At 42.2% G+C, this 12,350-nt stretch overlaps 1 protein-coding gene across 7 annotated transcripts in view; it reads right to left on the bottom strand.

Moving 5' to 3' along the window:
• VPS36 (vacuolar protein sorting 36 homolog) overlaps positions 1-11,762 on the bottom strand; it is a 39,603-nt gene extending 27,841 nt beyond the window's left edge. For 3 of the 7 annotated variants that reach the window (XM_017511822.2, XM_017511823.2, XM_017511824.2), the window contains exon 1: positions 6,855-7,027. In XM_017511822.2, coding sequence (XP_017367311.1) covers positions 6,855-6,950 — 96 coding nt within the window. In that variant the 5' untranslated portion in view covers positions 6,951-7,027. Of the gene's footprint in view, positions 1-6,854; positions 7,029-9,283; positions 9,291-11,757 lie in introns of those variants that run through there. The other 4 variants (XM_017511827.2, XM_017511825.2, XM_037732551.1 and 1 more) reach the window with 3 other exon arrangements.
• Positions 11,763-12,350: the final 588 nt, after the last annotated feature.

The raw sequence follows: 12,350 nt of genomic DNA, 5'->3' as shown, positions 1-12,350 counted from the left end.
AAAAATTAGCTGAGCATGGTGGCGCGTGCCTGTAATCCCAGCTACTCAGGAGGCTGAGGCAGGAGAATTGCCTGAACCCAGGAGGCGGAGGTTGCGGTGAGCCGAGATTGCGCCATTGCACTCCAGCCTGGGTAACAAGAGCGAAACTCTGACTCAAAATAATAATAATAATAATAATAATAATAATAATAATAAAAGAAAGTGATTTACAGCAATATACAATATTACATATGCTGTATATGCGTGTGTTTGCAGATACACACATAGTGAAAAGGGTCTAAAAGAAACACACAGTTATCTGTTAACAATCATTATCTCAGAAAAAGTGGGAGGAAAGAGGTAGAAAGGAAGCAAAGAGCTCTTTTTTACCTCTACACTTCACTACTGATTGAATTTTTTTGCAGTTCAATTCATGTATAACACTCATAATATTTTTAATAAAAACAAAATCCAGGAATAGATACATACAAAAATGAATATGGATGGAGATTCAATTGATGGCGCTGGGACAACTGGGTTGCCAGGTAGAAAAAGAAAAACCCATATATCTGGGTTTGTACCTAATATAATGCACCAAAATGAATTCTAGATGGATCAAATGATTGAATAAAAAAAGAAAAAATTATAAAAGCACTAGAAAAAAATCATGAGATAATTTTTTAAGTAATCTGAGTGGAGAAGACCTTTTTAAGACGGCATTAAACCCATTAGCATTAAAGGAAAACTCCCAAATTCATATGTGGAAGCCCTAACCCTTGATGTGATGGTATTTGGCGATGGAGCCTTTGGGGGTGATTAGGTTTCGAAGGTCATGAGGTGTGGCCCTCATGATGGGACTAGTATCTCTATAAGAAGAGGAAGAGACAGGAGGGCTTCCTCTCCATGAATGCATGCCGAGAAAAGACCGTGCAAGTACACAGGGAAATGGTGGTCATCTGCAAGCCAGGAAGGTCCTCACCAAGAACCAAATCTGCCAGCACCTTGATCTTAGACTTCCCAGTCTCCAGACCTATGAGAAATAAATGCCTGTTGTTTAAGCTACCAGGTTATGGTATTCTGTTTTAGCAGCCAAGCTGACTAGGACATACACTTTGGGTATATATGGCCTCGTTAAAATATAAATTTTAAAATGTTCTTCAAAACTACAATACAATCACCAAGAAATGCCAGCTAGGTCTTTAGGATCAAATCTTTAACACTCACTACTTGTTACTATGCCCTGAAAGTAATAAAAATAAGCAAATGTTCGAGTTGGAACCCAAGAGATTAATGAATTAAACCCCTATGTTTCTGTTAAAAACAAGATATGTACTAGAAGCTTCTATTAATTGAAGTTACCAGAAAGTGAAATTTGCCATAAGATAGGGCTTGCTTGTGTCCTTTCCAGGAATATTCAGTTATTTTAAAAGTTATATCTGTTGCTCACTAAGTCCAAGCTAAAAAAAAAAAAAGTTACAAGGCTAGTCCCATTTATAAGGCAGCCTTACAACATAAACTCTAAGGAAAGCATTTTAGTGACAGTCCAGTTTATTAAAATAAGACTGGAATTGTTTTGAGTTTAAAATAACATGTTAAAAATATTTGTAAAGTAAATAACGAATTGGAGCATTATTATATATTATTCTAAAATTAAAAAAATAAATTATATATGTCGTCGATAACATAGAGACTTATGATACTAATGTAGAAAAAAGCAGGTCTCGAAATAGTACATATAGCATGACTCCAACACAGAACACGCCAAAAGTAATTGTTTATGCATAGTAGGATTGATTATTTCAAGTTTCTCCTTTTGGCTTATCCATACTTAACAACTTTATTACATGTCTAATAAATAAAAAGAAAAGATTGTTCACAGGCACGTATATCTTCATGTAATTCTGAACTATATATATAACTGTATATACAATCATTTTTTGTTAAATCAAGCACACATAGGAACATATGTCAAAAAGTCCCTGTATAATAAATAACACACTTCTTGACATACATTTTAAAAACTGTTTTCTAAGAGTAAGGTCTGATGGTATTATTTATTTATTTATTTATTTATTTCAGATGGAGTTTCGCTCTTGTTGCCCAGGCTAGAGTGCAATGGCTCAATCTTGGCTCACTGCAACCTCCGCCTCCTGGGTTCAAGCGATTCTCCTGCCTCAGCCTTCTGAGTGGCTGGGATTACAGCCATGCACTACCACACTCAGCTAATTTTGTATATTTAGTAGAGACAGGGTTTCTCCATGTTGGTCAGGCTGGTCTCGAACTCCCAACCTCAGGTGATCCACCTGTCTCAGCCTCCCAAAGTCTGGGATTATAGGCGTGAACCACCTCACCTGGTCTGATTGTATTATTGTTTTAATAGTATCAAGTAGTAAATAATGATATGGTTAGTAAAATTCAATGAAAGCAGACCTTCTGGACCATCTAGTCTAAACACACTTCATGAGAGATTGTCCCACCAACAAACTTCAACAGGTCAGAGAATAGACCTTATGAGTCCATGTTTTTCTCAGAATCAGAAATAAAACATATGTACTGTTGGCACTTAGTTCAGTCTGGCTTCAAACATCTTGGTTAATTTCATTTATGCAAAACCAAGTAACTGAGTTTACAATATTTTTAAAACCTCTTCTTTGCCAATGAGTAAATTTATCTTTTCCAAAAGCATATATTTAATTATCCTAAGAGTACATAATGTTGAATTATAGAACATATTCGTTCTGATTAAGAAATTTGCAGGTTATCTTACTGAAATCCAAGCATATTCATGTTAATTTAAGGCTGGAGCCAGACTATGTTCCATTGCTATGTCAATTAACAATGTGCAAATGTAAAATGTGCTGCTCTAAGTGAAGAAATTGTATAATAGTTCCCTGTAGGGATTCCAATGGATTAAGATCTAAACCTGATAGTCAAGTTTAGGCTGGTTTGCTTATACCACTCTGAGCCTAGAATAATTTTAACTGCTTAAAAATTGATCTAACTTCAGCACTCACTGAAAAGTTCTTACACTGTCCTTTTTAATTTACATTTTTTCTGTTATAAAAATAATACATGTTCAGTGTTGAAATCTGGAAAATACTTAGAGTCTGAAAAAGAATGAAATAACTCATAATCATACCAGCCAGAGTGTGTATGTATATATACAGAGATGTTTATATATATAATCTTTAAATAGAATATGAAAGAGTTTTGTAACTATTATCAATAGTATAGTTGCAATTCCTCATGCTAATTAGGACATGCCATAATTTTTTTCTTTTTTGAGATGGAGTTTTGCTCTTGTTGCCCAAGCTGGAGTGCGATGGTGCAATCTCAGCTCACTGCAACCTCTGCCACCCAGGTTCAAGTGATTCTCCTGCCTCAGCCTCCTGAGTAGATGGGATTATAGGTGCCTGCCACCACACCCAGCTTATTTTTTGTATTTTTAGTAGAAATAGGGTTTCACCACGTTGGCCATGCTGGGCTTGAACTTCTGACCTCAGGTGATCCGCCAGCCTTGGCCTCCCAAAGTGCTGGGATTACAGGTGTGAGCCACCTTGCCAGGCCCCATGCCATAATTTAATTAATCAATCCCTATGGTGGGCATTTAGATTACTTCCAATTTTTCCATATATATAATAATATTATATGTAATGTATAATAATGCTAGGATAACCATTCTCATATGTAATATTTTTACACATCTCTGATTATTTCTCAAAGGTAAATTCCTAAAAGTGAAATTGTTAGCTGAAAAAGATTAAACATTTTCTAAATCTTCTGATATATGCTACCAACTTGCCACTTTACACATTACTAACCTTACATTATCTTTTAAATTAGCTGAGGCTACAGAAGCATCTGTGAATTCAAACAAATGACCTGTCTACAGTGCTTATGAAAGTAACACATTATCCAGTCATAATGAGACCATGAAAACTATGCCTGTAAAAACAAGCAAGCATGCATGTATTCGTAAGAGGCACTTGGGCAGTGGGAAGAGCAGTCCATTGGATCTGGTTTGTAATTCTAGCTCCACCAATTACTAGTTGTATGACCTTGGACAGCTCACAGTTTTCTCAAGTATCAACTGTGGGTCTCAGTTTCCTCGTCTTTGGGAAGATTTGCTGTATTAAACATTATATCAAGAGTGGCACTGGTGACTGCTATATTATGAAGTCCTTTTTTTTTTTTTTAAGACGGAATCTCTGTTGCCCAGGCTGGAGTGCAGTGGCGTGATCTTGCTTCACTGCAGCTCACATGAACAAAGCACAGGCTTTGGGAGTTTGATTAGCAGAGATTTAAATCTTATCTTTGTGGATCTTAGGCAACTCACTGTATGTCTTAGCGTTACTTTCCTATTCAGTAAAATACATCATATTCCTGGTGAGAGGATTAAATAAGATGACATATACAGTTCCTGACTCATAGTAGGTATTTTAATTATTCAGGTCTTTAAAAAATGTGTTTCACACCCACAACCAGCCAGGAGATACAAGGATGAGCAAGGTACACCTGTGCTCCAGGAGCACCCAACTAGTCTAGAAGACAGCCATTCGTACAATTGCCCAGGGAGTGGGTTGGGATGCAAAGCTATGAAGGCTAAGCAATCTGGACTGCAGTCCCCAGGCCAAAGGAGCTAGTGAGGCATCCTAAAAGGGAGACTAACTTCGTCAGATTTGGGGGCTGATGTGCAGCCTTGTATGGTCTTCAGCATCACAGGAGTTCTGGATGAAGGAAACCTCATAATGCACTTTCCCCCAGGAGTCAGCCTGTGCCTCATTCAGCCTGGGGACCAAGTAGCTTCAAGGCAATTCAGCAAGTGGCCAAGTCAGTTCAGCCCTGGAGCATAGTGGTGAGGGGACTCCTCTTAGAGCTACACTCAAGTTTCAATCTTTCAGAAGAGTTAATTCTCTAGAAGAGTTAAAACCCTGACTAGATGACAGGGTCTAAAGCATTTTTTCCCCCATGATTATAATGTTTCTTAAACCTCTGACATCTATATACTTGTCTGCTAAAACAATGAGCAAAAATTTTAAAGTAAAAATTGGAACTTGTTGGTTCGACAATGTATTTCTCATATAAAAGTACTAACAGTTGTTATTTTACATTGTTTTGAATCTATCACAGCTACACTGCCTGCCAGCAAAAGTGTTCCTAGTCTTCATATTGGAAATCCACAGAATAGTTGTATGCCATGCTCTGCAAAAGCATGACTTCCTAGCGCGCCCTTCAGGGACTGGCACTGGAGGAGTCTCTAAGGACAGATCTGCCACTGTCAACATTCAGTTCCTCTCAAAGAAAGGGCAAAATCAAAACGCCGAGGAAGGGGAGGTGGATTAACCTTCCCATTTAAAATTGTCACAAAGATGTAAATTGGTAAGAAAAGGAAAAAAAGTAGTTTGCCACTCCAATCCGGGAATGGAAGACTCAACTTCAGATCAAGCTAGTTGAAGTGCCAAGGCAGGCTGGGCACGGTGGTTCACGCCTGTAATCCCAGCTCTTTGGGAGGCCGAGGCCGGTGGATCATTTGAGGTCAGGAGTTTGAAACCAGCCTGGCCAATATGGTGAAACCCCGTCTCTACTAAAAATACAAAAATTAGCTGGTGTGGTGGCGGGCGCCTGTAATCCTAGCTACTCAGGAGGCTGAGGCAGGAAAACTGCTTGAATCCGGGAGGCAGAGTTTACAGTGAGCCGAGATCCTGCCACTGCACTCCAGCCTGGGCGACAGAGCGAGATTCAGTCTCAAAATTAATTAATTAATTAAATTAAGCAGTGCTAAGGCAGTAAGTGAAGGTAGGTCCACGCAAATTATTTAAGGAACACACCTTTACTCAATAATACAGGCAATACAGCCCATGGAAAATGCCCTAAGGGAGTCAGGGGAACTGTGTACAATGTCATCTGTGCCTCTAGATAGCTGTAAGCACTGACCAGGAAAAGCTATGAGTTGAGGAACTTACATCAAAGTACAGCGGGAAGTGTCGTTAACAAAACGGCAAGAGAAGAGAGGCAGCAAATTAAAACTTCTGGAAACCAAAAATGCTTGTGGGTAAATGAGTTTAAAAATTTTTCTAACTCCAGTTTATACATTTCAACCCAGAACAGAAACTGTTTCATAGTTTCACAAAAGTATCTACAAAATATTTACTTACACTTCCTATTTTTTCCTCTCGATTTGCAAACGCACCTTCGAAGATTTATGCTTGCATTACAAGGAACGGTCTACTAACATACGCTCACAACGCCTTTCTAAAGCAATTAGAAAACAAAAACCCAACAGCCTCTGGCAAGGGCATTCCAATGAGACACTGACACCTCTTTAGGAAATCCTGTCGACGCAACCCCCTACCCCTCTGCCCAGGGCAGATTTGCTAATCCCTCCGCCTGCACAAGGTCCGAGCTAAAGCTTCCGTGGGGGCACGGACTGTACGGCCACCTCGCCCTCCTCACAGAAAGGCGGAACCGGGCTGTCCAGTGCCGACGCCGCGGTGGGTGTCGTCAGGGGGTCTGGAACCACGCCAAGGAAGTCCGCTGCCCGATCGCCGCCAGGCGCCCGCAGAGCCACAGCGCGCCTTCTCCGGGGCACGGCGGCGGTGCGCTCCCGGAAGCATTCCGGGCGGAGGGACGCGGCCGCGATCCGCGCCTGCTGAGAACCGTGCCAAAGTCGGGTACCGCGCTGGGAAGGCGCCCGACCGCCCCAGGCCGCGCGCGACCGGCCGGTGGGGAGGGCAGCAGCGCCTGGTACCGCACAGAGGGCGGCCGGGCCGCAGAGGGCCGGGAGCGAGACCGGGAACCGGGCCGCGCCAAGCAGGGCCGCGCGCTCATCAGGGTACCTTCCGCCAGCCCTTTGGGAAGGCCGGCCTACGCCCTACCTTCTCCTCGCCGTCGTATATTCGCACCCCGCGCTGCTGGATCACTAGGGTTTCGTTGATCTCCAGGAGGCCGCTGGTCCAAACGAAGCGGTCCATGGCCGCCGCGTCCCCGCCCCGGCGCTCCGGGGCAGCGAGCTGAGCGCCGGGCAGCCTGCGGCGCCCCCTAGCGTCAGACGGGGCGGGTGAGGAAGGGAGGGAGCGGCCTGGGCCGGAGCGGGCGCGGCTCGGAGGTGCGCCCAAGGACTTGGAAAAGTGAGTGGAGCGCCCCTGGCTGTCCATTCGGAGCCGGCCTTTAAGAACCCTTAATAGGCAGGCGGTCCACATCCTTCTAAATTCAGAGCTTATAGAGAGGCGAGGGAGCCCCGACCACAGCTTGGACTTCCTTATTGTGCATTATGCCTGCATGTTTGTGGCAGTTTTCTTGTCAGTATCCAGAATGTTGCCATGTTCGTTAATGATTGTAAATAATCATGTAACCCCTCTTTTTCAAATGAATATTTATGGCATTGCCTCTTTACAGCTGAAGTCAGTATTACCTATGCTGCTTTTTTTCCCTTTACGAGTATCTTGGCCGGGCGCGGTGGCTCACGCCTGTGGTCTCCGCGCTCTGGGAGGCCGAGGCGGGTTGATCATGAGGTCAGGAGTAGGAGAGCAGCCTGGCCAACATGGTGAAACCCTGTCTCTACTAAAAATACAAAAAGCAGCCGGGCGTAGCGGCAGACGCCTGTAGTCCCAGCTACTCAGAAGGCTGAGGCAGGAGAATTCGCTTGAACCTCGGAGGCGGAGGTTACAGTGATCCGAGATTGCACCACTGCACTCCAGACTCCGTCTCAAAACAAAACAACAAAAAAAATGGATACCTCATTTACCGTGATGTGATTATTATACACTGTATGCCTGTATCAAAATATCCCATATGCCCCATAAATATATACACCTATGTGCCCACACAAATTAATTGTTTTTAATTGGGGGAAACATTTTATTTAACCGGGCTTGATGGCACCTGCCTGTATTCCCAGCTGCTTCCCAGGCTGAGGTGGGAGGATTGCTTGAGCCCAGGAGTTTGGCACCAGTGGGCGACATAGAAAGACCCTTTCCCCCTCCACCCAACTCCCCCACTCCACTCCACGTCCCCCACCCCCAGGCTCAAAAAAAAAAAAAAAGATTATTTTTATTTAGGCATTTCCAACATTAATACAGACCTCATGTGTGAATTTACATTTCAATATGTAGATCTCCTATAAGTCACCTGTTAGTTGGCCTGCGCAAAGCCATCCATGGCTGCTGCTCTCACCCACCAGGCGGCTGCAGGCCCTAGCCATTTCATTTTTATATTTTGCTTATATGGAGCACCTATAGATGTCTTCCCACAACTGATACATATTTTTCTCTTTAGGATTATTTTCTTACAGCGTCTTCCCAAAATAAAATAACTGCTCTGAAGGTTGTGAACACATTTTAGAGAGCCTACTACTTATTGGGGTAAGTGGTTCTTGTTTTGGTTCTTACATTTAGGTCTATGCTCCACTTTGGGGGCCTAAGGCTGCGTGCCCATGTGGGCAGAGGGACAGAGGGCAGGCTTGCTCTCTATTCCCAGGGCTCCACATCTCCCCCAGTCTTGGAGTCAGTGGTCTGTATCCAGGCTTTACAAGAAAGGCAAGGCTCTTTCCAATGAATATAAGCCATCTCTCCCCCAAACTGAATTGCCACTTTTACCATGTTCTAAAATCCTGTGTGTGTTTTGGTCTGTTTCTAAACAGTGTCTTCTGTATTTCATATTTTTCAATTTCCATCATCAGCATATGCCCAATAACTAAAAGTTCTTTAAAAACATTTGAATTGCTGTAATATGCTATTTTGTATATCACAATTTACCATCATTGCCTGATTTTTGATGATTTGTTTACAACTTTTTAGTCTTTTTAAATTGAAAGTAACATGTGACCTAAGCATCCTAATCAGATGGGGAACTGTGCAGTCTTACCTGGGACTTACAGTGATCAAAATGTTAGGCAGTGGGGACATTTGCAAGGTATGTTTTCTGCCCTTGAGGGATGTACAGTCTGTACATATAGAAGCCTGGCATATGACAGCTGCTGGGATAGATAAGTGTACAAGGGTTTCCCATATCCAGGTTGGAGCAAAGAGAAATGTCATGTGTCTTATATATGGCAATAAATGAATAGACAAAAGGTTTTAATTTTTATTTTTTATTTATTTTTATTATTATTTTTTTCCCATTTATTTTTTTTTATTGCATTTTAGGTTTTGGAAAAGGTTTTAATTTTTATGAAGTCCAGTGTATTTTTTTATTTCATAGCTCGTAGAATTTGCCTCCTCACTTAAGAAATCTTTTTTCCACAAACCAGAGATTGATGCTGATTAAGAAATCTTTGCCTAACACAAAGTCACTGAGATTTTCTCCTATGATTTCTTCTAGAAGCTTCATAGTTTTGGCTCTTACATTTAGGTCTATGCTCCATTTTTTTTTTGAGCAGAGTCTTCTCTGCCGCCCAGGCTGGAGTGCAGTGGCGTGATCTCAGCTCACTGCAACGTCTGCTCCCAGGTTCAAGCAATTCTCCTGCCTCAGCCTCCTGAGTAGCTGGGATTACAGGTGCCCACCACCACACCAGGCTAATTTTTGTATATTTAGTAGACACAGGGTTTCACCATGTTGGCAAAGCTGGTCTCAAACTCCTGACCTCAGGTGATCCACCCACCTTGGCCTCCAAAAGCGTTGGGATTACAGGCGTGAGCCACCGGGCCTGGCCCTATGCTCCATTTTGAAGTTGTCAGGTTTTGTTTTTGTTTTTCATTCTTGTACACGGGTTGAGAAAAGGGTGAAAGTTGATATTTTGTATGTAGATATCCAGTTGTCCCATACTATTTGTTAGAAAGATTATCCTCCTTCACTGAGTTGCCTTGGAAATTGGAAAAATCAATTGGCCAGATAGGCTTGATTATATTTCTGGAATTGCAGGGAGCCAGAGTCACCCACCTCCCTCCGGGAAATCAGCAGCAAGGCTGCTGGGAACTTTGGTTGAACTTCAGAGAAGTGAAACCATAACAGGAGGATGCGTATGTCTCGGGGTAGAACAGAGACAGGCCTAGACAGATAACCAGCTTTCACTGACCTTGCTGCAAGATAGTTGTTAGCTGAAGTATGTTAACTGAAGTATGAGAATAATAACCACAGGCTGTTCTAAGTGACTGCACCCTTCCTCTGCTCTGTGCTTTGTGAACAAATAAAATAAAGTACTCTGAGGCAGGTCGGGGCCGGAGAGACTGACATCCTCACTCTCCCGAACCGCCTGGCCCAGCTTTCTCTTTGTTTGTGTTTCTGTCTTTCTTTATCCCCCACCGTTCCCTCTTAGGCCTTTGAACACTTGTGCAGCGTGGAACGCAGCATGCGTCCGTTGGAATCTCTTTTGTATTCCATTTATTCCTTTGTCTTTCTTTACACCAGTAGCATAGCATACTGTCTTCATTACTGTAGCTTTATAAGTCTTGAAATCAGGTAGGTAATCTTCCAACTTTGTTCTATTTCAATTGTTGCCTAATCTAGATACATCACATACACATTTAAATTTTAGAACCCTATTGCCAATTTCTATGGAAAACCTTCTAGAATTTTGATAGGGATGGGATTGAACCAGTCAGCTTGGAGAAAATAGACTTCTTAATAATATAAAGTCTTTTGATCCATGAGCATGTAATATCTCTCCATTTATTGAGGGTTTTTAAAATTGCTGTCAGCAATATTTTGTACTTTTCCCCAGGATGTTTTTGCCAGAACCTCCCACCTTCTGAATCTGATGGTCCCTTTCATTCCCAGTCCTACTAGACCTCTGCAGTGCCCAACAGTGTGGTCCATTACCTCTTTCTTCAGCCTCTCTCTTCCCCAGACTTTGTGCCACCTACTGTGTCGCCATTGTCTTCCTACCTTTCAGATTGTCCTTCCCTGTTCTCTCACAGGCACTTTACCTTCTTCACATGGCACAGGAGGAACAACTAATGCTAATTAATCATCAATACTACAGGTGCCTTCAGTTTAATGGTCAGCTGTGTGGGCAAAGACCGGTTCTGGAAGGAAGTCTTTTTTTTTTTTTTTTTTTTGGATCTTTTAGAAAAGGATCTGCTTTCTCTCCAATAATTGTGGGGAGTAATATTAAAAACTGTCTCAAAAAAATAGACCATCATTGGAGTGGATGAGTCTGGAAATTAGAGGAGAATTGCCATGATGAAAAATCTAGTAGTTTTGCAAGTTTTCCTATTCACCATCTTAGCTTATTGCGATCTCCGTGGTATCTTTTGAGTCACTTTCTTTAATCACCATGCCAACTTATAAAAATTATTGAGATGAGATTCACATAACATTAAATTAACCATTTTATTTTATTTTTTGAGACTGAGTCTTGCTCTGTTGCCCAGTCTGGAGTGCAATGGCACAATCTCGGCTCATTGCAACCTCCACCTCCCTGGTACAAGCTATTCTCCTGCCTCCGCTTCCCAAGTGGCTGGGATCACAGTCGTGCACCACCATATATAGCTAATTTTAATATTTTTAGTAGAAACAGAGTTTCACCATCCTGGCCAGGCTGGTCTCGAACTCCTGACCTCAGGGGATCTGCACACCTCCCAAAGTGCTGGGATTATGGGCATGTGTCACTGTGCCTGGCCTATTTTATTTTTTTGGAGATGGAGTCTCACTGTGTTGCCCAGGCAGTGGTGGGATCTCTGCTCACTGCAACCTCTGCCTCCTGGGTTCAAGCGATTCTCCTGCCTCAGTCTCCTGAGTAGCTGGGACTACAGGCGTGTGCCACCATGCCCAGCTAATTTTTTATTTTTGCATTTTTAGTAGAGACTGGGTTTCACCATATTGGCCAGGCTGCTCTCGAACTCCTGATCTCGTGATCCACCCACTCCCAAAGTGCTGAGATTACAGGTGTGAGTCACTGTGCCCGGCCTAAAATTAACCATTTTAAAGTGAACAACTCAGTGGCATTAATACATTTACAATATTGCACAACCACTACCTCTATCTGATTCTAAAACATTTCATTTACTTCAAAGTAACGGATCCCTTATCCATTAGGCGGTCTCTCCCCAGTCTCCCCTACCCTCAGCCTCTGGCAAGTGCTATTCTGAGTTATTTTACTATGGATGTATCTATTCTAGATATTCCATATAAATGGACTCATACCATATGTAACCTTTCATATATTACTTCTTTTACTTAGCATAATGTTTTGGAGGTTTTTGAATTACTTATTAACTGCTCTATTTTGTTCTCTCACTTAATAGAAATTCCTGGTTACCCAAACTGTCTGATGAAACGTCAATAAATAATCAACAATATTGACAGAAGTATTTAAACAGCCGTGATATTCTTAAGGATGGTGATGAACACGTTACATTAAAACTGGGACATTTCATCAAGTAAAAAATGACAAAAAATCTCAAACCAAATTCCTCATTAGCAAGATGCTACCG

Source organism: Cebus imitator, unplaced genomic scaffold (assembly GCF_001604975.1).
Source record: "Cebus imitator isolate Cc_AM_T3 unplaced genomic scaffold, Cebus_imitator-1.0 Scaffold453, whole genome shotgun sequence".
Taxonomy (NCBI): domain Eukaryota; kingdom Metazoa; phylum Chordata; class Mammalia; order Primates; family Cebidae; genus Cebus; species Cebus imitator.
Note: the sequence above shows the minus strand (reverse complement) of the source record. Positions and strands in the feature narration are given on the sequence as shown.